The sequence below is a fragment of the Eschrichtius robustus genome, chromosome 5 (assembly GCF_028021215.1).
Source record: "Eschrichtius robustus isolate mEscRob2 chromosome 5, mEscRob2.pri, whole genome shotgun sequence".
NCBI lineage: Eukaryota > Metazoa > Chordata > Mammalia > Artiodactyla > Eschrichtiidae > Eschrichtius > Eschrichtius robustus.
Window position 1 is genome coordinate 63641350 of NC_090828.1, and position 23039 is coordinate 63664388.

The 23039-nt window shown below is 42.0% G+C and overlaps 1 protein-coding gene and 1 pseudogene across 2 annotated transcripts in view; one reads left to right on the forward strand and one right to left on the reverse strand.

The window, feature by feature from the left end:
* Positions 1 to 1351: 1351 nt before the first annotated feature.
* On the reverse strand, positions 1352 to 1674 carry LOC137764635 (ATP synthase subunit g, mitochondrial pseudogene; annotated as a pseudogene).
* A 14855-nt stretch (positions 1675 to 16529) lies between these two features.
* Positions 16530 to 23039, forward strand: part of ABCB11 (ATP binding cassette subfamily B member 11) — an 89328-nt gene continuing 82818 nt past the window's right edge. For both annotated transcript variants that reach the window (XM_068543935.1, XM_068543936.1), the window contains exons 1-2: positions 16530 to 16605; positions 17444 to 17465. In XM_068543935.1, coding sequence (XP_068400036.1) covers positions 16530 to 16605; positions 17444 to 17465 — 98 coding nt within the window. The remainder of the gene's footprint in view (positions 16606 to 17443; positions 17466 to 23039) is intronic.

Consider the following 23039-nt stretch of genomic DNA (forward strand, 5'->3'; position numbering starts at 1 on the left):
TCTTATTGTGATTTTTCCCAAGGAGTAACAGCATTAAGTATTTCTTGGGCATCTGTCCACATTACAGCAACGGGAGTAAACCCCTACTTTCCCTTTCCCCTCATATGTGTCAGGAATATGATGTACTTTGTTCAAAGACTGCTTTGCGATGGAGGAACTGAATGCCAAGATGAGCCAAGGGCAAGAGAGGAATCTTCTTTACACTCAAGATGAACTAGGAATTACCATGAAGGAGAGAAGCTAAACCCATTAGATTAAAAAAAAGGTGTTTTTTTTTTTTTATTGAGATATTTACAATTGAAGTTGATTTACAATGTTGTGTTAATTTCAGGTATGCAGCAAAGTGATTTATATATATAAAAATATTCTTTTACAGATTCTTTTCCCGTATAGGTTATTACAAAATTTTGACTATAGTTCCCTGTGCTATACAGTAGGTCCTTGTTGGTTATTTATTTTACATATAGTGTGTATATGTTAATCCCAAACTCCTAATTTATCCCTTGCTCCACCTTTCCCCTTTTAAACCCATTAGATTGTTTAAAAAGTTCAAAAGGCCATAAGTTTATAAAGAGGGATTTATCAGAAATGTTATGATGATGTGAGTAAAATAAAAACGAGAGCAAAGGTCATTGGAGTTATGACAAAATCTAACAGCTGTGTCAAAAAACACAGCTGCAGGCCCTTGCAAGGGGAAATTGAAAAATGCGAATCCAGCAGGAGTGTAAAGAAAAGAGGAAGTGGTTTCTCTATGTTGGGAGTTATAAATAGTTCAGGGGCTTATAGATTTGAAGGTGATAATTGAGAAGCAACATTGGAAATTATTAGGAAAGATGTATAAACTTAAGTATTGCTGTGAATTTTAGACTTATTATAGAAGCTAAATATGAATGTTTTGAAACTTAGGATATCATAGGAGATATTAGAATCGATAAATGAGGTTTCATGCATGAAAAAGGTGTAGGTTTTTTTTTTTTTTTTAATTTATTTATGGCTGTGTTGGGTCTTCGTTTCTGTGCGAGGGCTTTCTCTAGTTGTGGCAAGCGGGGGCCACTCTTCATCGCGGTGCGCGGGCCTCTCACTATCGCGGCCTCTCTTGTTGCGGAGCACAGGCTCCAGACGCGCAGGCTCAGTAATTGTGGCTCACGGGCCCAGTTGCTCCGCGGCACGTGGGATCTTCCCAGACCAGGGCTCGAACCCGTGTCCCCTGCGTTAGCAGGCAGACTCTCAACCACTGCGCCACCAGGGAAGCCCGGTGTAGGTATTTTTTATCACACGTTATCTTATTTTATTCAGATACCAGTCTGATCACACATGGTCCAAGAACACTCAAATAATAAACCAAATATAATCAGATGTTAAAGACTGGTCCTGAAACATTATAGCCAATAATACCAGGCTTGCCTATGATCTCACTGATATAAAGCCACAACTATGCCTCACTGGCCACCAAACTCTTCAGCACAGCTTCCTTAACTGTGAGCTACTTACAGCACCCAGTTTGAGCACTGCTGATTATTTTTTCAGGCTCTAAGTAGTTGTAGAAATCTTAGCGGAGTTTGGAGAAACCAGCTCAATCTCAAGATCATGCCAAGATGTGGCTAATCTAGGCTTTGAGTAAGTCACAGCAGCATTTATTTGCACTGGGGCCTTATCAGTGAGGTTACGGACAAATTGTCACCTTGAATGGTTGACTGTATCAGGTATAGGTATTTTACAAGGCTGATAAGAAGAAAGGGATCCAGGAAGTAGAAGTATGGAGAAGAGCAGCGCTTAATGTTTTACCAGTGGATCTGAGCTGGCAGTGACACTCAGGAATCAGGCTGAAGGAAGAGAGGGAAGTCAGTAATCACTTAGGTGGGGGAATCAGAGAGACCATGAGAAGTTGTTGGAATGAAGATTTGAGATGAATCATTGCAGAGTCACTTAGTTGGGTTGTCACTTCCTTTTTTTTTTCTTACTTATTTTCTTGTGCCATTTTCTGAATTCTCTATGATGAAATCTTCAGAATGTATAAAATTGTGTACCTGTGTCCCTCCTTGAAAAGTAATAATGCAATTTAATTTCTGGAGCTATCTAGGAATGTAAAGAGTTTCTGTTAGCATATACCTAGCTGCCTATGAAAGAATATCCTGGTAATGGTGGCTTAAATAATAAGAGCAGTGATTTCACAGTACATGAAATCTGGAGGTATTTGGTTTCAGGGTTGGTTCAGTGGTTCAATTATATCATCAGGACCCAGACTCTATCTCTCCACCCTGCTGTCGTCAGCATGTGGCTCTTCATTTTTTAGTATGTCAGTCACCTCATGATCACGAGACATAATTTATTTCTTTTTTTTTTGTTTGTTTAAATGAGGTTTTATTTATTTATTTAGGCTGCGTTGGGTCTTCATTGCTGCTCACAGGCTTTCTCCAGTTGCGGCGAGTTGGGGCTACTCTTCGTTGCGGTGCGCGGGCTTCTCATTGCAGTAGCTTCTCTTGTGGAGCACGGGCTCTAGGCACAGGCTTCAGTAGTTGTGGCTCGCAGGCTCTAGAGCACAGGCTCACTAGTTGTGGCGCACGGGCTTAGTTGCTCCGTGGCCTGTGGGATCTTCCCAGACCAGGACTCAAACCTGTGTCCCCTGCACTGGCAGATGGATTCTTAACCACTGTGCCACTAGGGAAGTCCTCCAGACATAATTTCTTAAATTCTGATTTAGAGGGAAATACCATAACTTAGAATATGATACATTGTGAGTTTTGTTTCTGCTTGGCATGCATGTGCACACACACACATACACACACTACACACACATTCATTTATATTAAAAATAAAGACATATACAACAGTCCAGAGGAAGAACAAGAACTAGTGACTGTCCTTAGAATATGCCCATAAGGGGACTTCCCTGGTGGCACAGTGGTTAAGAATCCTTCTGCCAGTGCAGGGGACATGGGTTCGAGCCCTGGTCCGGGAAGATCCCACATGCCACAGAGCAACTAAGCCCGTGCACCACAACTACTGAGCCTGCGCTCTGGAGTCCACGCGCCACAAATACTGAAGCCGGCGTGCCTAGAGTCTGTGCTCGGCAACAAAGAGAAGCCACCGCAATGAGAAGCCTGCGCATCGCAATGAAGAGTAGCCCCCCTCACTGCAACTAGAGAAAGTCCGCATGCAGCAACGAAGACCCAACACAGCCAAAATAAGTACATAAATTAAAAAAAAAGAAAGAAAGAATATGCCCATAAGGACCATGTGAGATACTGAAATGAATTCCTGAGAATGCAGGCAACCACCCTTCCATACCCGATAAAGAAGTGAGGATGTGGCAAACCAGCTAGTGTGGGATGGGCTGTGGTCTAAAGGGAAGGATGCCTGACTGCATCCCGGGAGAGAGGAGCGTGGACTCTGACACGAGGTGTGCTGAAACCCCTGGGCTGAATGGGAAGAGAGTCTCTAGCATTAGGACAGCTGCCTCTACTTCTCCGTCAGAGTTGCATGCAAGTTGAACTTGGCTGCAAGTCCTCTATTTTGCTGTATGTCAGTTTGAGGTTTGATGCTCATGACCAGGGGCGCCTAGTTAATCACTCTTAATCATTGCTATTTAAAATTGTGACATTCTCAAACATGCGCCTGGACAAGTGTCAGCGAGAAGCCACGAATGAGTGAATCAGGTCTAGATAGCTCACTGCTTTACAGGACTGTTTCACAAGCTAATTTTCTGGTGTCGTAAGGCATTGCCTAGACTTAGTAAGAGTGGAAATGAGGAGCCTTCAACAGCCATTTGCAACATAGCAATAAAAATAATGTGTCTGCCTTCACTCTTTCTCCCCAAAGCTAAAAATACTAGTTTACCAACATCCACCTGGATTGAAAAGCTTATGTAGAGAACTGGATCTTGGACTGGCTGCAACGCATCCTGCTGGAATCAAAATTCCTTCTTTGCCCGTTTTTCCCTATTTAAGCAAACTAGATGCCACTGTTACCAACAGACAAAACACCGTTTTCTAGTCTCTCCTCTCAGTAGACATCTGGTCCTTCTCAATGCTGCCTGCATGTGTTCTGTGACCTTGCTCATGCTTTATTTCTGACCTGGTCCTTCTCCTACTTTGAGACAAAACTCAAATTTCCCCTCTTCTGACACTCTTTCTTTGATGATTCCTGTCCCCACTGATGTGTCACATTTTAAATACTTGAGACGCATTGAACATTTTGACATTTGATGTTGTTTCGTCTTTTTTTTTTCCTTAATTGCTTTTTATGTGGAGCCTTATCTTCCCTTTAAGATTTGAACATTCTCAGGGACACTAACTTAATGTTTACAAGTTGGAAATCAGCATAACACCTGACCTGGTGTCTTGCAAATAGATGTTCAATAATTTGTTCTTAAATGGTTCAAGGAATGAAAGTAATGGCAACTTCTTTTGTTTCTTCCATAGTGACTGCCCACAGTGATCCTCAATATAATTTTTTAAACAACTGTTGGTCTTCATGGTTTGGGGTCTTCCCTGAGGCATTTTGGCGTATGATTTTGAAACATGGTCCAAACTGGTCTACAGTGACCGCCAAGGCTCTACAATAGAGGTTCTCAAGCTTCAGCATGCTGGGGGCCATCCGCAGAGTTTCTGATTCAGTAGGTCTGGGTAGGGCCCAGATTTTCCAATTCCAACAGGTGACGCTTCTGCCGCCGGTCTAGTAGCCACAGCCTGAGAACCACGGCCCTCCTTCCACCATACTGATACTGCCTGCTACTGCTCCGCCCACGTATTCTACTCTAGCTACACGGACTTCTTGTGGTTCCTTAAACTTACCAGGTGTGCCCCTGCTTCAGGGATTTTGCATTTGCGGTTTTCCCAGATACTCATGTACTTTCTCCCTTATCTCCCTTATTTCATTCATGTCCTTTCATAATTCCTGACATGTCATCTTCTCCAACCACCTGATTTAAAATGGCAACACTCTCCGTCCCCTCCCCTGTCCGCCACACGCACACATACACACATTCACACATACGCACGCTCCCTATCACATCCCTTTCCTGCAATGTTTTCCTCCGTAGCATTTATCACCATCTGACATATATGTTTTATTTTTTTACTGTCTAGTTCCTCCCCCCACCAGAGTATAAGGCTCCTGAGGACAGGGATTCTCATCTGTTTTGCTCATTCCTGTATCTCAGAGGATAGAACAGTGTTTGGCACATAGTAAGCACTCAAACAGTTGATGTTTTAACTGGAGGACAGCAGGGACCACGACCTTACCTGTTTTCAGACCATAAACCATAAAGAAAACACACCTATGGCTGAAACAAAATAGGAATGATTAACACGGTATTCACTCTGCCTGGGCCAACGCTGTCAAGGGGCCAGAGTTGAAGGAGCAAAGGAAGATGCCATTAACACTCCCAGGGCCTCTGGAGGGGTCACTGCTCTGTCCTCACTTCTCATCTATAAGCTGAGGGGTGGAGGAAATATCTGCAATGTTGTTTCCTGCTCTAAAACTCCAGGCTCTATCTTCCTCCTGGTCTACATGCCCCACAAAGGGAGGTCTTAGGACAGTAGGACCAGTGAGAAGCTCTGCTCAGTTTTCTCCTGAGCATTTTCACCCTTTGGCTATTGTCAACAGTTTCACCACAACAAAGTTAGCAAAATTCTATTGAGAATCTTCCCCCAATCAAAGGTACAATCCCACAGCTGTGCTGCCTTTTTGGTTTTTGTGTCGATTTTTTTTTACTGGGTCCTAATTGGTGCCAAACCCAATATTATTACGTTTGCATTGTCTCAGAAGTCAACCTACCCCAGGGATTCTCAAACAGTTTAGATAGGGGAACATCAAGAAATCTTTCTTGCCTTTGCTGACCTTGATGTATTGAGATTTTAACATCTAAATATAGTAACACAAAAAATTTGGGGCTAAATCACAAACTATCAAAATCTTGTATATAGATTCCAGTAGAGACAAACAGTAGTGGAAGCTGAATTTCAAAGAGAAACTTATGGCCGAAAAATTTTAAATTGAGAAAATTTTATCTTATCATTTAATTTGATCTTGCTTTCTGCAAACTGGGAAGCATTGGTCCATCCACGGCATTTCAGAGCGTGGGGTGGAAGAGGGTTAGCTTAGAGTGGTCAGGAGCATAGGTTCTCGACCTACTAGTTGTAAGACCTTGGGTGGATTATTTCACCTCTCTGAGCTTCAGTTTCCCCTACTATAAAATGGGAATAACAATGATAGCACCTAACTCCTACGGTTACTGAGAGGTCCAAATAAGGTGGTACAAGTTAAACTCTTCAACTGAGTCAGGTACCCAATAAAGTGATGACCAATGTTGGGTATTTACTATTCATTGCTGAAGGCCATAGCGAGGAGTGTTTAGGAAAGGGTTCACTCAGGTAGGGAGAGAAAGAAGAAATAAGAACATTTGAGAAGATGGAAGGACCAACAAGAAGAGAGAGGAACGGATATGGGTGGCAGCACAAAGCTGTTGGAGAAGCTATATGTGTTGATTTGACTTGGTTTTCTGTTCTTTTGAACCTTTAAAAAAATCATTAATCTTTACTTACACAGGGCTTCATCTGGTGGGTAGAGCCTGAGGTTATTGACTGTTCAGACCAGGGTGCAAGGGTCATCTGAGCACTCAGAGTTTTGAGCAAAAGGCTGTTTCAGGTGTTCTTTGAGGTTATCTGTCTCCACGAAACCCTGGGGCTGGGGCAGGAATATCAGCGCCTGCAACCTAAAGATTTTCCAAGAGTGATCTTTTAAATTGAGGAGGAAAAGCTTTAAGGTATTTTTTTCTGCCTTGTTATGTTTTCAAGTAACTCTTCAAAAATAATGGCCTATAAACAGAAGAGTTGGACATGGCCAGAGTCACAGTGCTCTTGCTGGGCACCCCCTGCTGGCGTCTCACCTCTCCTTTGAAGCTGAATCAACACTTTCCAAAGCCTTTTGACACCCTCAGAGGGATTCCCAAGTGCACTCTGTGTTTGGGGTTATTATTTTGAGTGTGTTCAACCTTTCCTCAGATGTCATTGAACTCTGCTTAGACTGACCTTCAGGGCACTGACCCTTAAGCAAATAGATAGTGTTCTCGAAAAAGCTTGAATTCTGTTCAGTGCTTTACAATGATGAAAACTGAAGTTGGAACGGGTTAGAAAACTTTGTGACTCTCCACAGTGGAGTCCATTGTTTCTTCTGGCTTCTTCAATTTCACGTTCACAGGTAAGTGACATGTATCGTCTAGAGCATGTGAAGACTGTGTTCTGCAAATTCATCTCCTCTAAGTCTTACTTTGTGGCGTGTTGTGTTTCTGATTCATTAAAGGCTGGCCTCTTGTTATGCAATAAACAATGCTACAAGGCTTGGCTAGGAACTTGCAGAATACATTAATGATTTCATAATATTGTGTATAATACAGATGAATCTTTGTTGCTATCTCATTTATAGTAATACTTTTTTTTTATGCATCAATTTTCTTGAGAATGTGTGTGAGTGTGTGTGGTATCTGGGTGCGTGTGGTGCAAATGGGCAAATAGATTGAATAATCAGCGCAAAGTAAAAACGTTACTGAACTTTTTAAACCTGGCCTTATGAAAGCACAATTCTGTATGCACTGACCACCACAAATCTTACCCCAGAAAGCTGGTGCTGGTTTAATACAGAACTATACCGACTCCATTCTTCTAGTTTTCAATAATTCAGATGCTGGAAAATATGAGCTCTGGATTCATGGCTAGAAGGGGAAAAGGTGGATTCTAGAATCTTATTTCCATTTTTCAGTTTCCCTAGCCAGTAGAAATCACATGTTGCTGATGATTTGAACACATTGATCAAATATCATTCACATTTAAGACTGAGAATAAAGTATGGTTTTTCTAACGTTTTGAAGGGGGGAATAGCTTTCTAGACATTTTAGAGGCAAATTATAATGATTGTACTTAGAACTCAACATTGGGATCTAATAGTGGTTATTACTAAACTTTTAAGGTATTAACTTATTTACAGGCTATTTCTTTTTTTTTTTTTTTTTAATACATTTATTTATTTATTTATTTTTGTCTGCGTTGGGTCTTCGCTGCTGCGTGCAGGCTTTCTCTAGTTGCAGCGAGCGGGGGTTACTCTTCGTTGCGGTGCGCGGGCTTCTCACTGCAGTGGCGTCTCTTGTTGCGGAGCACGGGCTCTAGGCACGCGGGCTCAGTAGTTGTGGTGCACGGGCTTAGTTGCTCTGCAGTATGTGGGATCTTCCCGGAGCAGGGCTCAAACCCGTGTGCCCTGTATTGGCAGGCGGATTGTTTTTTTTTTTTTAACATCTTTATAGGAGTATAATTGCTTTACAATGGTGTGTTAGTTTCTGCTTTATAACAAAGTGAATCAGTTATACATATACATATATCCCCATATCACTTCCCTCTTGCGTCTCCCTCCCTCCCTCCCTCCCTCCCTGCCTATCCCACCCCTCTAGGTGGTCACAAAGCACCGAGCTGATCTCCCTGTGCTATGCGGCTGGCAGGCGGATTCCTAACCACTGCACCACCAGGGAAGCCCCTATTGGCTATTTCTTTTTTCTTTTTTTTGTTTTTTAAATATTTATTTATTTTTGGCTGTGTTGGGTCTTCTGTGCGAGTTGGGTTTCTCTGCGAGGGCTTTCTCTAGTTGCGGCGAGTGGGGGCCACTCTTCATCACGGTGCGCGGGCCTCTCACTGTCGCAGCCTCTCTTGTTGCGGAGCACAAGCTCCAGACGCGCAGGCTCAGCAGCTGTGGCTCACGGGCCTAGTTGCTCCGCGGCATGTGGGATCTTCCCAGACCAGGGCTCGAACCCGTGTCCCCTGCATTGGCAGGCAGATTCTCAACCACTGTGCCACCAGGGAAGCCCCCTGGCTATTTCTTAATAGAGGTTCTTTCTGTGTGCAGCCAACCCTCACCTTATGCCCCCCTCCCCCAGACTTAGTTACCCTCCTACTCTGCCTGTACCACTCTTGTCATTATCTGTTTGAAGCCTCCATCTCCCTGCCTAGCTGTTTACATGCCCTTCTCCCCACTAAATTGTAAGCCCTTGAATAATTTGTGTGTCCTACTACTAAGAGTAACGGTGACAAATATTTGCTGATGAATGCTGGAAGTGGATTTGGAAGTAATCTAGGAAAAAAACACTGCTCACTCTGTGGTTTTAAAAGACACTGAAATTGCTAGAAAATGCCGAGTTCCTTAGCAGGAATCAAGTATTAGGTTTACTTTGCTTTATGAAGGTGAAAGAACTACACATATAGAGACCAGGAAGAAGAACAGGGAGGAACTTTGGTGTTAAATCCTGTTTTCTCCAAGAGCAGTTCCTTAGTTCTCCGTCTCATTTGCGATTCTGTGAAGCAGGCCTATCCGTCTGCCCCTTGAGGATCACTGTGTATTGCTTTCCCTTCTCAGTCAGCTGTAGCCCCCACGGCTAAAGGGCCTCTGTTTCATCTTATCCTGGGACAGTGTCTCCACGTTGTTGACACACACCTGCTTATCTGCAAGGCAGTATTTTTCTATTTTTCTTGCTTCTTAGTATAAATCAATATTTCTTTTCTCCTTTAATGATCCTTTGGAGAAAGAAATCATTTGCTGGGTTTGATCATAATAAGGGTGCCCTTCCTACATACCTAAATGTCAGCAGTGAAAGACTTGTTAAGGGCTTTTTTAAAAAAAATCGGAATTTGTGACTTCAAAAGGGACTTCCAAATTCACCAGGGGCAGGAGCAGTTCTGCTCTCTCTGCGCAGCTCAGGGAAGGGAGAGTGTGGTGCTGGCGGCCTTGAATGGTTTCACAGAGGCGAAGACTTCACGAGAGAAAAGCTAAAGCCAATGTTCACAGTGTGATGCGAGGTGGGGAGGGTGTCCCCGCCCCTCGCTGGCCTCCCAGCTCCTCAGTGGCTGCTAGGGCATTTAGAACCTCCTTACCATCGAGGCCTAAACGTGGACAAATCTCAGCCTCTTCCTCCTGAATTCAGTCTAGGCAACATCAACGTGTTTCAAAAATAGCATTCGGAAGAAAATGAACCGGAATGCAGAACAGATCTCCCCAGAGAAAATTCAAAGCCGAGAACACTGGTAGAGTTGAGAAGCTGTGTCCTAAAGTGACAAGAGCCTGGGCACCGTTGGCTTGGCTGTCTTGCATCACACAGACTGTCTCATTTGGTCACCTCAGGCTTGTCTGCCCAGGAGTGAAGTGAACTGCATATGCCCCTGGCCTTGGTAAATGAGGGGGCACCGCTGCTGGGCCTGGGAGATTTCTGTCCTTCCCAGCCCGATCTCCCTGTCTCTCTGGGTGTGGGCTTATCAGAGTGCTGTGTTTTTTGAAAGTATAAATACGATCCTACCCTTTTCTTGCCTAAAAGCCCTTACTAGTTCCCATTGCCCTGGGGATAAGGGCCTAAGTCCTCAGCATTAAGGATTATGGGGCCCTGAGGAATGAAGAAGCCACATCCCCCAGAACTGCCCCATCCACGTTCCCTCAGACTCACTGGACACCCTTGGGTCCTTGAACCTATGTATTGTCTTTTGAGTCTGGGCCTTTGCATGAGCCTGGAACGGCCTTCTCTCTCCTGCTCCCTTGGCTAACTTTCCCCATGTTCAAGGTCCCGTGCTAACTGTGCTGGTTCCAGAGCCTTCCCCTACTCTCTAGACAAGGGCCCTGCTTGAGGGCCTAGGGGAAGCCTGTACTTCTCTTCTACTCACAGTCACAGGGCTTACTTCTTACGTGTCATCTGCCTTCCCTGTCACAATGTAAGCTCCATGAGGACAGGCAGGTTGGAGGGCTGGTGTGCCGTAAGATTCTTAGGTTGGGTAAATCAGCTCTCCAAAGATTTCTCCCCGGCCTTCGGGCTGTCCTGAACTGACTTCATAATGCAGGGGTCTGCAAACATATCTGTGAAGAGCTAGACAGTGAATGTTGAGGCATTGGCGGGAAGGTGGGAATGGTCTCTGTCACAGCAACTCGACTCTGCCATTGTAGCCCCAAAGCAGCCAAGGGCAAAATGAAAACAAATAGGCATGACTGTGTCCCAAGAAAACGTTATGTACAAAACCAGGCAGTGGGCTGAATGTCCTGATTATTATCATATCCTTCAGCCTGGAAGGATTCCAGCTCCTGGGAGAACTGTTTTTACCCCAACCTGTTCCTTCCTTACCTCCCTCCTTCCTTCCTTACCTCCCTCCTTCCTTCCTTCTCTCTTTCCTTCCCCCTTCCTTCCTTCCTTCCCTCTTTCCTTCCTTCCTTCCTTCCTTCCTTCCTTCCTTCCTTCCTTCCTTCCTTCCTTCCTTCCTTCCTTCTTCCCTTCTTTCCTTCCTCCCTCCCTCCCTTCCTTTCTTTCCCAATTCTTCTGCAGTATCAACAGCCAGTTGCTAGTGTTGACCCAGCTTTTGGTGAAGGTCAGCCCACTCATCTTTTGCTCCAGGCTGGTGTCTTGAGGTCACACTAGCAGCCTTGGTGTGATGGCCCATGGTGGGCTCTGACGTGTTGGCCTCAGGATCTTTGATTTCCTCCTGGCACGGCCTATAGAGCCTGTATCTCCTCCAGCTTTGACAGCCTCAACCCCCTGTGCCGCTGCTCCCTTCGCCCCTTCTCTGAGGTCTCTCACTGTCCCAGGTTCTCTTGGGCGACCATCCAGGTGTTGCTCTCTGTCTCCTCTCTCTCCTCCCCGGCAGTTGTCTTCCAGAATGCTGTTGCTAATGTTCTAAGGTAGAAAAATCCTTGCTATTACTACCAATAAAGGTCAGGAGACTGTTCTCTAATGTGGATTTCTGTGTTGATAAGGTTACACATTTTATCAAAGAAAAAGAAACTTTGACCCTGGAGAGTTAAACAGAAGCGCAGGTAGTACTCAGGGTATAGACCACGTACCATTTGGCAGAGGGGGAAACTGGTGTTGGCGTGGGCGATTCAGAATTCTTGGGGGATTCCATGATTAGGTGGCCAAAATCTGCTGATCAGTGCTTAGAAAGCTTTATTTCCTACTTTTAACTTCTATATTCTCTTGTTTATTGAAAGACAATTTTTCTGGGAGACCTTGAAAATTCTCAATCTGTTCCCAAAGAGATTTTTTAGAGATTAAAATAATTTACTATATAAAAAGGCAGAGTGAAGAGGAAATAGCTTGGTAAGTTATTTTCAAATCTGAGTTCTTTTGTGTGGGTTAAAGTACAATTTTGTTATTGTAAATTGTTAAGAAACCCTAATTAAAGCTTCTTGCAATGCATGATACCCAAGTACCTTTCACACGCTTCAGGAAGCTCCAGAGCAAATTGTTAGCTTAAATGCTATAGATAATAGCTGAGAGAGTAGAATTAGATGACATGACATCTGCTTGCACTCTTAAATCATAAATGTACCAAGTGAGGAAGAGACATGCTCTCACCACCCTGTACAACAAATGTGCTTGTCACTGAAATCTAGATTCCCACTATGTTTCCAGGGTTTCAGAGACTAACAGAGATGTTCTCCAGCATCTGCTCTAAGAATTTCCCAGGATCTCATCTAATAAAAAGGGAATTAACCAGTGGGGAAAACATGGTCTAACGGTCCATCAGGATACACTTATAATGGTATGAGGCCATTCATCTAACATCTAATTTTGGAAACATCGTTTTTTTCTGGAAAATACCACAAGCAAAGTCTTCGTTTATTCTTTCTAGTAATTTTAGTATCTCATTGCACTTCTCCAAATGTAGTGTTATAAAATTACTACTATCTTTGTGGGTGCACACAAGTAATTAACATTTTCAACACAATGGCCTTTAAAAGTCATCACGGAATTGACCAGAGATAAGGCAACTAGCTTCCGTTTCTTTTTTTTTTTTTTTCTCTTTTTATAATTTATTTATTTATTTATGGCTGTGTTGGGTCTTCGTTGGTGCATGCTGGCTTTCTCTAGTTGCGGCAAGAGGGGGCTACTCTTCATTGCAGTGCATGGGCTTCTCATTGCGGTGGCTTCTCTTGTTGTGGAGCACGGGCTCTAGGCGCACGGGCTTCAGTAGTTGTGGCTCGTGGGCTCTAAAGCGCAGGCTCAGTAGTTGTGGTGCATGGGCTTAGTTGCTCCGTGGCATGTGGGATCTTCCCAGACCAGGGCTCGAACCCGTGTTCCCTGCATTGGCAGGCTGATTCTTAACCACTACACCACCAGGGAAGTCCCCTAGCTTCCGTTTCTGACTGAACAACCGATGCATGTCCTGTAGCACTGGAGAGAGTGTGTCTTTTAAAATATAGCTCCTTGGAGTGGACTACCGAAGTCCAGAGTGATGCATTGAATGCTGAGAAAGAAAACAAACAAAAGAACAGTCCCAGATATTTGGTTGCTGGCCTGGCACTCACAGCTAAGCTGTGTTATTCTCCTATAAGAAATAAACAATCTCATAGAATACTAACTGAACTAGTCAGGGTTCTGCAAAGGCACAGAAAGAATAGGATTATATATAGATACATAGAAAGAGATTTATTATGAGTCATGTGATTATAGAGGCTGAGAAGTCCTACGATCTGCCATCTGCAAACTGGAGACCCAGGGAAGCCAGTGGTGTAGTTCCAGTTGGAATCTGAAGGCCCAAGAACCAGAAGTGCAGATGTCTGAGGGCAGGAAAAGATGATGTCCCAGCTAAAACGAAAGGGCAAATTCACCCTTCCAAAAAATTAATTAGTTAATTTTTTAATTGATATATAGTTGACATATAACATTGTGTCAGTTTAAGGTATACAACATGTTGATTTGATACATTTATTTATTGCAATATGATTACCACTGTAGCTGTAGCTAGTACCTTTATCACATCACATAATTATTATTTCTTTTTTGTGATAAGGACATTTAAGATCTAGTCTCTTAGCAATTTTGAAGTACACAATACAGTATTGTTGACTGTTATCACCGTGCTGTGTATTAGATCTCCAGAACTTACTAATCTTCTAGTTGCAAGTTCGTACCCTTTAACAACATCTCCCCAACTCCCCCCAAGCCCCCGGGCCCTGGTAACCACCATCCTACTCTCTGTTTCTACAAGTTCAGCTTTTTTAGATTCCACATAAAAGTGAGATCATACAATATTTGTCTTTCTTTGTCTGGCTTATCTCACTAAGCATAATGTCCTCAAGTTCCATCCACGTTGTTGCAAACGGCAGGATTTCCTTCTTTCTAATGGCTGAGTAGTATTCCATTGACTTAAAAGGTGGAGAAATCAGGGCCTGGAGAAAGGTTAAAAAACATATCCAACCACATAGAGTGAAGCCGTAGGCAGTACTGGGATCTGTGGAACTCCAAAGTCACATGCAAGACACTATGCCAATGGCCTCTAAACACTGCCAAATATTTGCACACCAGTGAAAAGAAACCTTTTTAAATGAAGAGCTAAGCCAGGAAAAAAAATAATTGGAGACAGGAGTTTTAAAAAATGTCTCATTTTAAAATTAGGAAATGCAATATTACAACTATGGTTCAAGTTGTTTTATTATTTTCTCATTAACAAAGAGTTTTTTTCTTTGCTTTTTGAAAAAAAAATTTTGGTCAAAATTTCAAAAATGGTATAACCAGCAAACATTGCAGCCTGAATGTAATATTGTTATATTAAAGAAATTTTGTTGTTGGATAAAAGAATTCTGAATTTGTGTTTTTTAGTATTTTTTTAACTGACCTCATAAACTACATAGTTAATGTTTCACACTCTGCATTTTTTTTTTGGCTGTGCTGGGTCTTCATTGCTGCGCGTGGGCTCTCTCTAGTTGCGGCGAGCAGGGGCTACTCTTTGTTGTGGTGTGCAGGCTTCTCACTGTGGTGGCTTCTCTTGCTGTGGAGCACGGGCTCTAGGCCGATGGGCTTCAGTAGTTGCGGTGCATGAGCTCAGTAATTGTGGCACACGGGCTTAGGTGTCCCGCGGCATGTGGCATCTTCCCGCACCAGGGATAGAACCCGTGTCCCCTGCGTTCGCAGGTGGATTCTTAACCACTGGACCACCAGGGAGGTCCCTCTCACTCTGCTTCTTAATATTGAGTTCATTTTTTAAAATTTATTTTGTATAAATCATGTTGATAGATACCATCATCTTGATAGTACATTTGATATGACGTAATGAGAAGGGTACTTTATCTCTGTGGTCTTCCTTCCCAAAACACACAACTCCTGACTAATCATGAGAAAAACAGCAGATAAATCCCAATTTCAGGAACATTCTATAAAATAACTGCTCAGTACTTCTCAAAAGTGTCAAGATCATCAGAAAGAAGAAACTTATGAGAAATTGTCATGGCTAAGAGAAGCTTAAGGAGATTTGACAACTTAGTGTAATGTCTTTATATCTTCACAACACTTTGCACTATTGGATATTTAATCTTTGCCAGTATTTCAATGAATGGTTTTAGTATTTGTCACTGATCAGTACCCAAATTCATTCATTGGGTTGCAACATATTGATTTTTCTAATTTTATGGGCTTTTAAACATCTGGAATGGATATTAATTTTTACTGAATACTTTTTCTGCATCTATCAGGATGATCCAATTTTTTTACATTAGACAATCATTGCATTTCTGGGATCAACATTGCTCACTATGTTTTTTTCATAAACTGCTAGATTATATTGAACATATTTAGCATTCTAAACTCTATTTTCAAAAATAATTATAATTCTATTTTTTTTCTTATAACGTTTTTATTTGTTTTGATGTCAAGGTTATACTTGTTTTATAAAATGAATTAGGTAGCAGTTCTCCTGGTCCATGCTGGACTTTCCATATTCTGGATCTAGGAGCTGCATTTACAAAGGAGCACTGAAACCTACCCACCAGTATTTGGGTGTTGTTGGTCAGCTCTACTGACCCAAGAATGTCACCAGTTGGCTGTGCCCTTCTAGTGATTTTTATTTTTACTCATTTAAAAAAATCAGTCAATCAAACAAGCAAGCACAAATAAGCAGAAAGAACAAATAAATAAAAAACAACTATCCATCCAGCAACCAGAGAAAGCCATAATCAATGGTTTGGGTTTATCTTTCCTAATAATTAGACTCTTTCATGGGGTTATTAACCAATTAAAAAAATCTACTTTTGTCTGAGATTGTTAATGAAGATAATTTCTTGAACCAAATTATTCTTTCACTTGACTACTTTGATTAAGGAAGAGAAAATAGGGGCTTCCCTGGTGGCGCAGTGGTTGAGAATCTGCCTGCCAATGCAGGGCACACGGGTTCGAGCCCTGGCCTGGGAAGATCCCACATGCCGCGGAGCGACTAGGCCCGTGTGTCACAATTACTGAGCCTGTGCGTCTGGAGCCTGTGCTCTGCAACAAGAGAAGCCGCGATAGTGAGAGGCCCGCGCACCGCGATGAAGAGTGGTCCCCACTCACCGCAACTGGAGAAAGCCCTCGCACAGAAACAAAGACCCAACACAGCCATAAATAAATAAAAATTTAAAAAAATAATAAAAATAAGATAAAATAAAAATTAAAAAAAAAAAAAAAAGGAAGAGAAAATAAATAATAATCGCAATGATCCTTTTATTTTATTTTCTAGCGTTGTTGGCTGTGGACTGCAATTACCATGTCTGACTCGGTAATTCTTCTCAGCATGAAGAAATCTGGAGAGGACAATCATGGTTTTGAGTCAGACAGATCATGTAAGTGGCCTTTTTCTCTTACTGTCTCTTGTACAAAGAGAGGTGAGAACAAAAGTGGAACAAGCTAGTGAAGGTTTAAGGAGAAGAGAAAAATCAATGGCAATAAGTAGAACTGTTACTGGATGGTCTTCTAACATACTCTAGGTGTTTCTCCCTAGAATCCATCTAATGGAATGGCTGAGAGTGCTAGGTAAGAATGCACAAATCCTGGGTGAGTGAAAGCATCTCACCTATAAATATCTCTTCCCTGGGTAGAGTAGGGTTGTTCTAGCATTGGCTATTATTATTACCTTTATTTGTATATTGTTATAATTGATTATAGTAGTAAATGTTTAGTGAGTGCTGCTCCCTGAGAGGAACAGTACAAAGACTCTGCTGGAATCCTATGGCTTCTACTGGCATGGGGGTGTCAATGACATCTTATCGTTTAGTTGATTTGTGGTCCACATTTTAAGTAGACAAATTCTGATGTTTATGAAGAACCAAACAAGAAATAAATATTCATTTTATTTGGTAGTTCAAAAAATCAGACTTTCTTTAGCTAATTTAGAAATATTGGTCTTTAGTTGACATCCAGAAGGTAAAAAGATTTCATTTTCTGGAGAAAAGTCAAGAAATGTAGTCAAGGCAGCAGTCCTGAATGTGAAAAAATGTCTTCTATAATATGGAGAGAGAGAGAGAGAGAGAGAGAGAAAGATGAAAAAGCAAATAATTATTTTGCATTGTTCCATGAATAAAAGTAATTATAGAAATGTTTTTCCAGAGTAAAATTGTTAATGACTATGTTTCATTTTGTCATTATTATTAACTGCTTTATGTATTGTTTTTATCCTGACAGATGACAATGATAAGAAATCAAAGTAAGTGACTACTCAACAATGCATCACATCTTCAAAATAATTTCCTAGTATTCCCATAAAAGGCACAAAGCAGAAACAATATTTTTACACACATTGCACTGCCTACAAAATGGTATATATAATCCATTCTTTTTCTCTTTTAAACATTACTATAATTTGATTTCAAAAACCTTTGGGAATATTCCTTCTGGATTAGGTCCAAATCTCCCCTGTATGTCCAGGAACACCACAGAATTTCTGACCTAAATGAGCAGAGGAAAAATTGGACAAGTATGATTTCATGGGTACAGAGAAGAAAGCCCAGTTCTTCCCCAAAGCAAATAGTAGAAGCCTAAAATGTAATTATTAGATGTTTCTCTCTAAGAGTTTAAATTCTCTTATAAACAAATGCCACTTAATCATACTCAGCATGAGGGCAGGATTAAAGGAATCTAATTTAGAAAACAAGAAGGTACCAGCTAAGTTTCTGAAATAGAAGTGGTGGAAAGGGAGAGGTTGAAGGTATTTAAGACATTTTAAGTAATTCATGGCAGCGGGAGGTGGTAGGTGTGGTAACATTAGCTTTGGACTTGGAATGGTAGGGTCAGCTGGGCGCAGAAGAACCGTTCTTTCTCACTGGGTGGGAAAGAGATGGAAAAGGGCATGGATGCAGATGAATGAGCTGCAATGAGGGTGAGCAGGGAAGCTGAGTGAGTGCTTTGGTTTTTAGAAGATATGAACCTTTCTCCTGATAAGTGTGGTAACGTAGGATGAGAAGATGACAGTGAAAATTTGAGAAAGCTGCTGAGGGGAATGGGAACAATCTGTAGAGGGATGAAGTACAGTGCTGTGGGTTGAGCTGAGGCTGGAGACCATACTCATTCATTCATTCCACAAATATTAATTGAGGGCCTACTGGGCTTAGGTGCTGAGGATATAGAAAAGAGCAAAGTAGGCAAAAATCTCTGTCCTTGAGGAACTCACATGCCCTTGAAGAGCTCCCTCCCTTAGTGAGGGATACATAATAAACACTATAAATAAATAAAATATATAGCCTGGGAGCTAGTGATAATTTATCACTCCCTTTCTAAGAAGAAACAAGTAAACATGGAAATGGACATTTGAAATGGTGTAGGGGAGAGTTGAAATTTTAAAGACTTTGGCCATGGAAGGTTCCATTGAGAAGGTGACTTTGGAGAGAAGGTATGAAGGAGGTGAGGGAGTTGGCCATGCAGATATCTGAAGAAAGAGCATTTTGGTGAGAGGAAGTAGCAAGTGCAAACACCCAGAGGTGGGAACAAATTTGGCATGGACAAAAGTCAGCAAAGAGGCCAGGTGGCTCAGGTGGTGAAAATTGGAGTGAAGTAGGAGAAAACAAGGTCAGAGAGTTAACTGGCCAGACCACGGAGGGCTGTGGATGTGTCAGCAAGGATCTGTGATTCTACTCTGAGCTGGAGGGGAAGCTTAGGGCAGCCAAGTGCTAAGCACAGCATGTGCAGCACCTTTCAGATGGTGGAGAGGTTGTCTCTAGTAGGTCCAGCAGCCTGGCTTCAGGAGAAGGAGGAACAGCTGGCTGACTGCAGAGATGGGGTTTCCAAGGATGGATTTGGGGAAAAGGAGTGAGGATGATGGTGAAAGTGTGGTCCAAATGGCCAGCAGTGGGACCTAGGATGCCTGAGTAAGGAAACAGCATCTTGATGGGGTTTAGTGATTGTAAGTAAATGGAGAGTTTAAAGGACTGCGGGTCTCAACTGAGATGACAAATAGGTATGGAAGGAGGAAGGAAGTGAGAAAACAAGATGCATGCTCAGTCCCAAAGAGCCGATAGAGTAGACTAGTTCCTGGTGAAAACAAGACCTGGGGTATATTCATGAATGGATGACTCAGGTGAAGTGGAGATCCCTGGAGTTGAAAAGTTCAAGAATGGGTTGAGGCTGATGTAACGTCATCCTTGCGGGACGTGGACGGAAGAAAAGGGGAGTGTAAGCCGGCGCCAGAATCCGCCCGCGTGTAGTACGGGCCGGGCGCCGGGGCTGGGTGGCTGCGTTCAGATACCTTGGTCAGTGACCACCTCGCAGCATGTTGAGTCGAGTCTACCGCTCTGGGTCCCAGTCCTTCACCCACCGTCTCCTGCCCTGGGTCCAATCCACAACACTCTCCAGATCTTCCGTGTGGACGAAAGGCTCTTGGTGCTCCAGCCAGGCATCAGGGCCGTGCCTCTGAGGTGGGAGAGCCAACTTCAGGACACTGGTCCACAAGAGACCTCCCAGCTCCACATAATACCAAACGGTAAAAATCTCTCAGAGATCTCCATCTCAACATCAAGACCCAGCATCACTCAATGACCAGCAAGCTACAGTGCTGAACACCCTATGCCAAACAACTAGCAAGACAGGAACACAGCCCCATCCATTAGCAGAGAGGCTGCCTAAAATCATAATAAGGCCACAGACACCCCAAAATACACCACCAGACGTGGATGTGCCCACCAGGAAGACAAGATCCAGCCTCATCCACCAGAGCTCAGGCACTAGTTCCCTACACCAGGAAGCCTACACAACCCACTGAACCAACCTTAGCCACTGGGGACAGATACCAAAAACAACGGGAACTACAAACCTGCAGTCTGTGAAAAGGAGACCCCAAACACAGTAAGATAAGCAAAATGAGACGACAGAAAAACACACAGCAGATGAAGGAGCAGGGTCAAAACACACCAGACTTAACAAATGAAGAGGAAATAGGTAGTCTACCTGAAAAAGAATTCAGAATAATGATAGTAAGGATGATCCAAAATCTTGGAAATAGAATAGACAAAATGCAAGAAACTTTTAACAAGGACGTAGAAGAACTAAAGAGGAACCAAGCAATGATGAAAAACACAATAAATGAAATTAAAAATACTCTAGATGGGATCAATAGCAGAATAACTGAGGCAGAAGAAAGGATAAGTGACCTGGAAGATAAAATGGTGGAAATAACTACTACAGAGCAGGATAAAGAAAAAAGAATGAAAAGAACTGAGGACAGTCTCAGAGACCTCTGGGACAACATTAAACGCACCAACATTCGAATTATAGGGGTCCCAGGAGAGGAAGAGAAAAAGAAAGGGACTGAGAAAATATTTGAAGAGATTATAGTTGAAAACTTCCTTAATATGGGAAAGGAAATAGTTAATCAAGTCCTGGAAGCACAGAGAGTCCCATACAGGATAAACCCAAGGAGAAACACGCCAAGACACATATTAATCAAACTGTCAAAAATTAAATATAAGGAAAACATATTAAAGGCAGCAAGGGAAAAACAACAAATAACACACAAGGGAATCCCCATAAGGTTAACATCTGATCTTTCAGCAGAAACTCTGCAAGCCAGAAGGGAGTGGCAGGATATACTTAAAGTGATGAAGGAGAAAAACCTACAACCAAGATTACTCTACCCAGCAAGGATCTCATTCAGATTCGATGGAGAAATTAAAACCTTTACAGACAAGCAAAAGCTGAGAGAGTTCAGCACCACCAAACCAGCTTTACAACAAATGCTAAAGGAACTTCTCTAGGCAAGAAACACAAGAGAAGGAAAACACCTACAATAACAAACCCAAAACATTTAAGAAAATGGGAATAGGAACATACATATCGATAATTACCTTGAATGTAAATGGATTAACTGCTCCCACCAAAAGACACAGGCTGGCTGAATGGATACAAAAACAAGACCCATATATATGCTGTCTACAAGAGACCCACTTCAGACCTAGAGACACATACAGACTGAAAGTGAGGGGATGGAAAAAGATATTCCATGCAAATGGAAATCAAAAGAAAGCTGGAGTAGCAATTCTCATATCAGACAAAATAGACTTTAAAATCAAGACTATTACAAGAGACAAAGAAGGACACTATATAATGATCAAGGGATCGATCCAAGAGGAAGCTATAACAATTGTAAATATTTATGCACCCAACATAGGAGCACCTCAATACATAAGGCAAATACTAACAGCCATAAAAGGGGAAATCGACAGCAACACAATCATAGTAGGGGACTTTAACACCCCACTTTCACCAATGGACAGATCATCCAAAATGAAAATAAATAAGGAAACACAAGCTTTAAATGATACATTAAACAAGATGGACTTAATTGAAATTTATAGGACATTCCACCCAAAAACAACAGAATACACATTTTTCTCAAGTGCTCATGGAACATTCTCCAGGATAGATCATATCTTGGGTCATAAATCAAGCCTTGGTAAATTTAAGAAAATTGAAATCGTATCAAGTATCTTTTCCGACCACAACGCTATGAGACTAGATATCAATTACAGGAAAAGATCTGTAAAAAATACAAACACATGGAGGCTACACAATACACTACTTAATAACGAAGTGATTACTGAAGAAATCAAAGGGGAAATCAAAAAATACCTAGAAACAAATGACAATGGAGATACGACGACCCAAAACCTATGGGACGCAGCAAAAGCAGTGCTAAGAGGGAAGTTTATAGCAATACAAGCCTACCTCAAGAAACAGGAAACATCTCGAATAAACAACCTAACCTTGCACCTGAAGCAATTAGAGAAAGAAGAACAAAAAAACCCCAAAGCCAGCAGAAGGAAAGAAATTATAAAGATCAGGTCAGAAATAAATGAAAAAGAAATGAAGGAAACAATAGCAAAAATCAATGAAACTAAAAGCTGGTTCTTTGAGAAGATAAACAAAATTGATAAACCATTAGCCAGACTCATCAAGAGAAAAAGGGAGAAGACTCAGATCAATAGAATTAGAAATGAAAAAGGAGAAGTAACCACTGACACTGCAGAAATACAAAAGATCATGAGAGATTACTACAAGCAACTCTATGCCAATAAAATGGACAACCTGGAAGAAATGGACAGATTCTTAGAAATGCACAAACTGCCGAGACTGAACCAGGAAGAAATAGAAAATATGAACAGACCAATCACAAGCACTGAAATTGAAACTGTGATTAAAAACCTTCCAACAAACAAAAGCCCAGGACCAGATGGCTTCACAGGTGAATTCTATCAAACATTTAGAGAAGAGCTAACACCTATCCTTCTCAAACTCTTCCAAAATATTGCAGAGGGAGGAACACTCCCAAACTCATTCTACGAGGCCACCATCACCCTGATACCAAAACCAGACAAAGATGTCACAAAGAAAGAAAACTACAGGCCAATATCACTGATGAACATAGATGCAAAAATCCTCAACAAAATACTAGCAAACAGAATCCAACAGCACATTAAAAGGATCATACACCATGATCAAGTGGGGTTTATCCCAGGAATGCAAGGATTCTTCAATATACGCAAATCAATCAATGTGATACACCATATTAACAAATTGAAGGAGAAAAACCATATGATCATCTCAATAGATGCAGAGAAGGCTTTCGACAAAATTCAACACCCATTTATGATAAAAGCCCTGCAGAAAGTAGGCATAGAGGGAACTTTCCTCAACATAATAAAGGCCATATATGACAAACCCACAGCCAACATCGTCCTCAATGGTGAAAAACTGAAACCATTTCCACTAAGATCAGGAACAAGACAAGGTT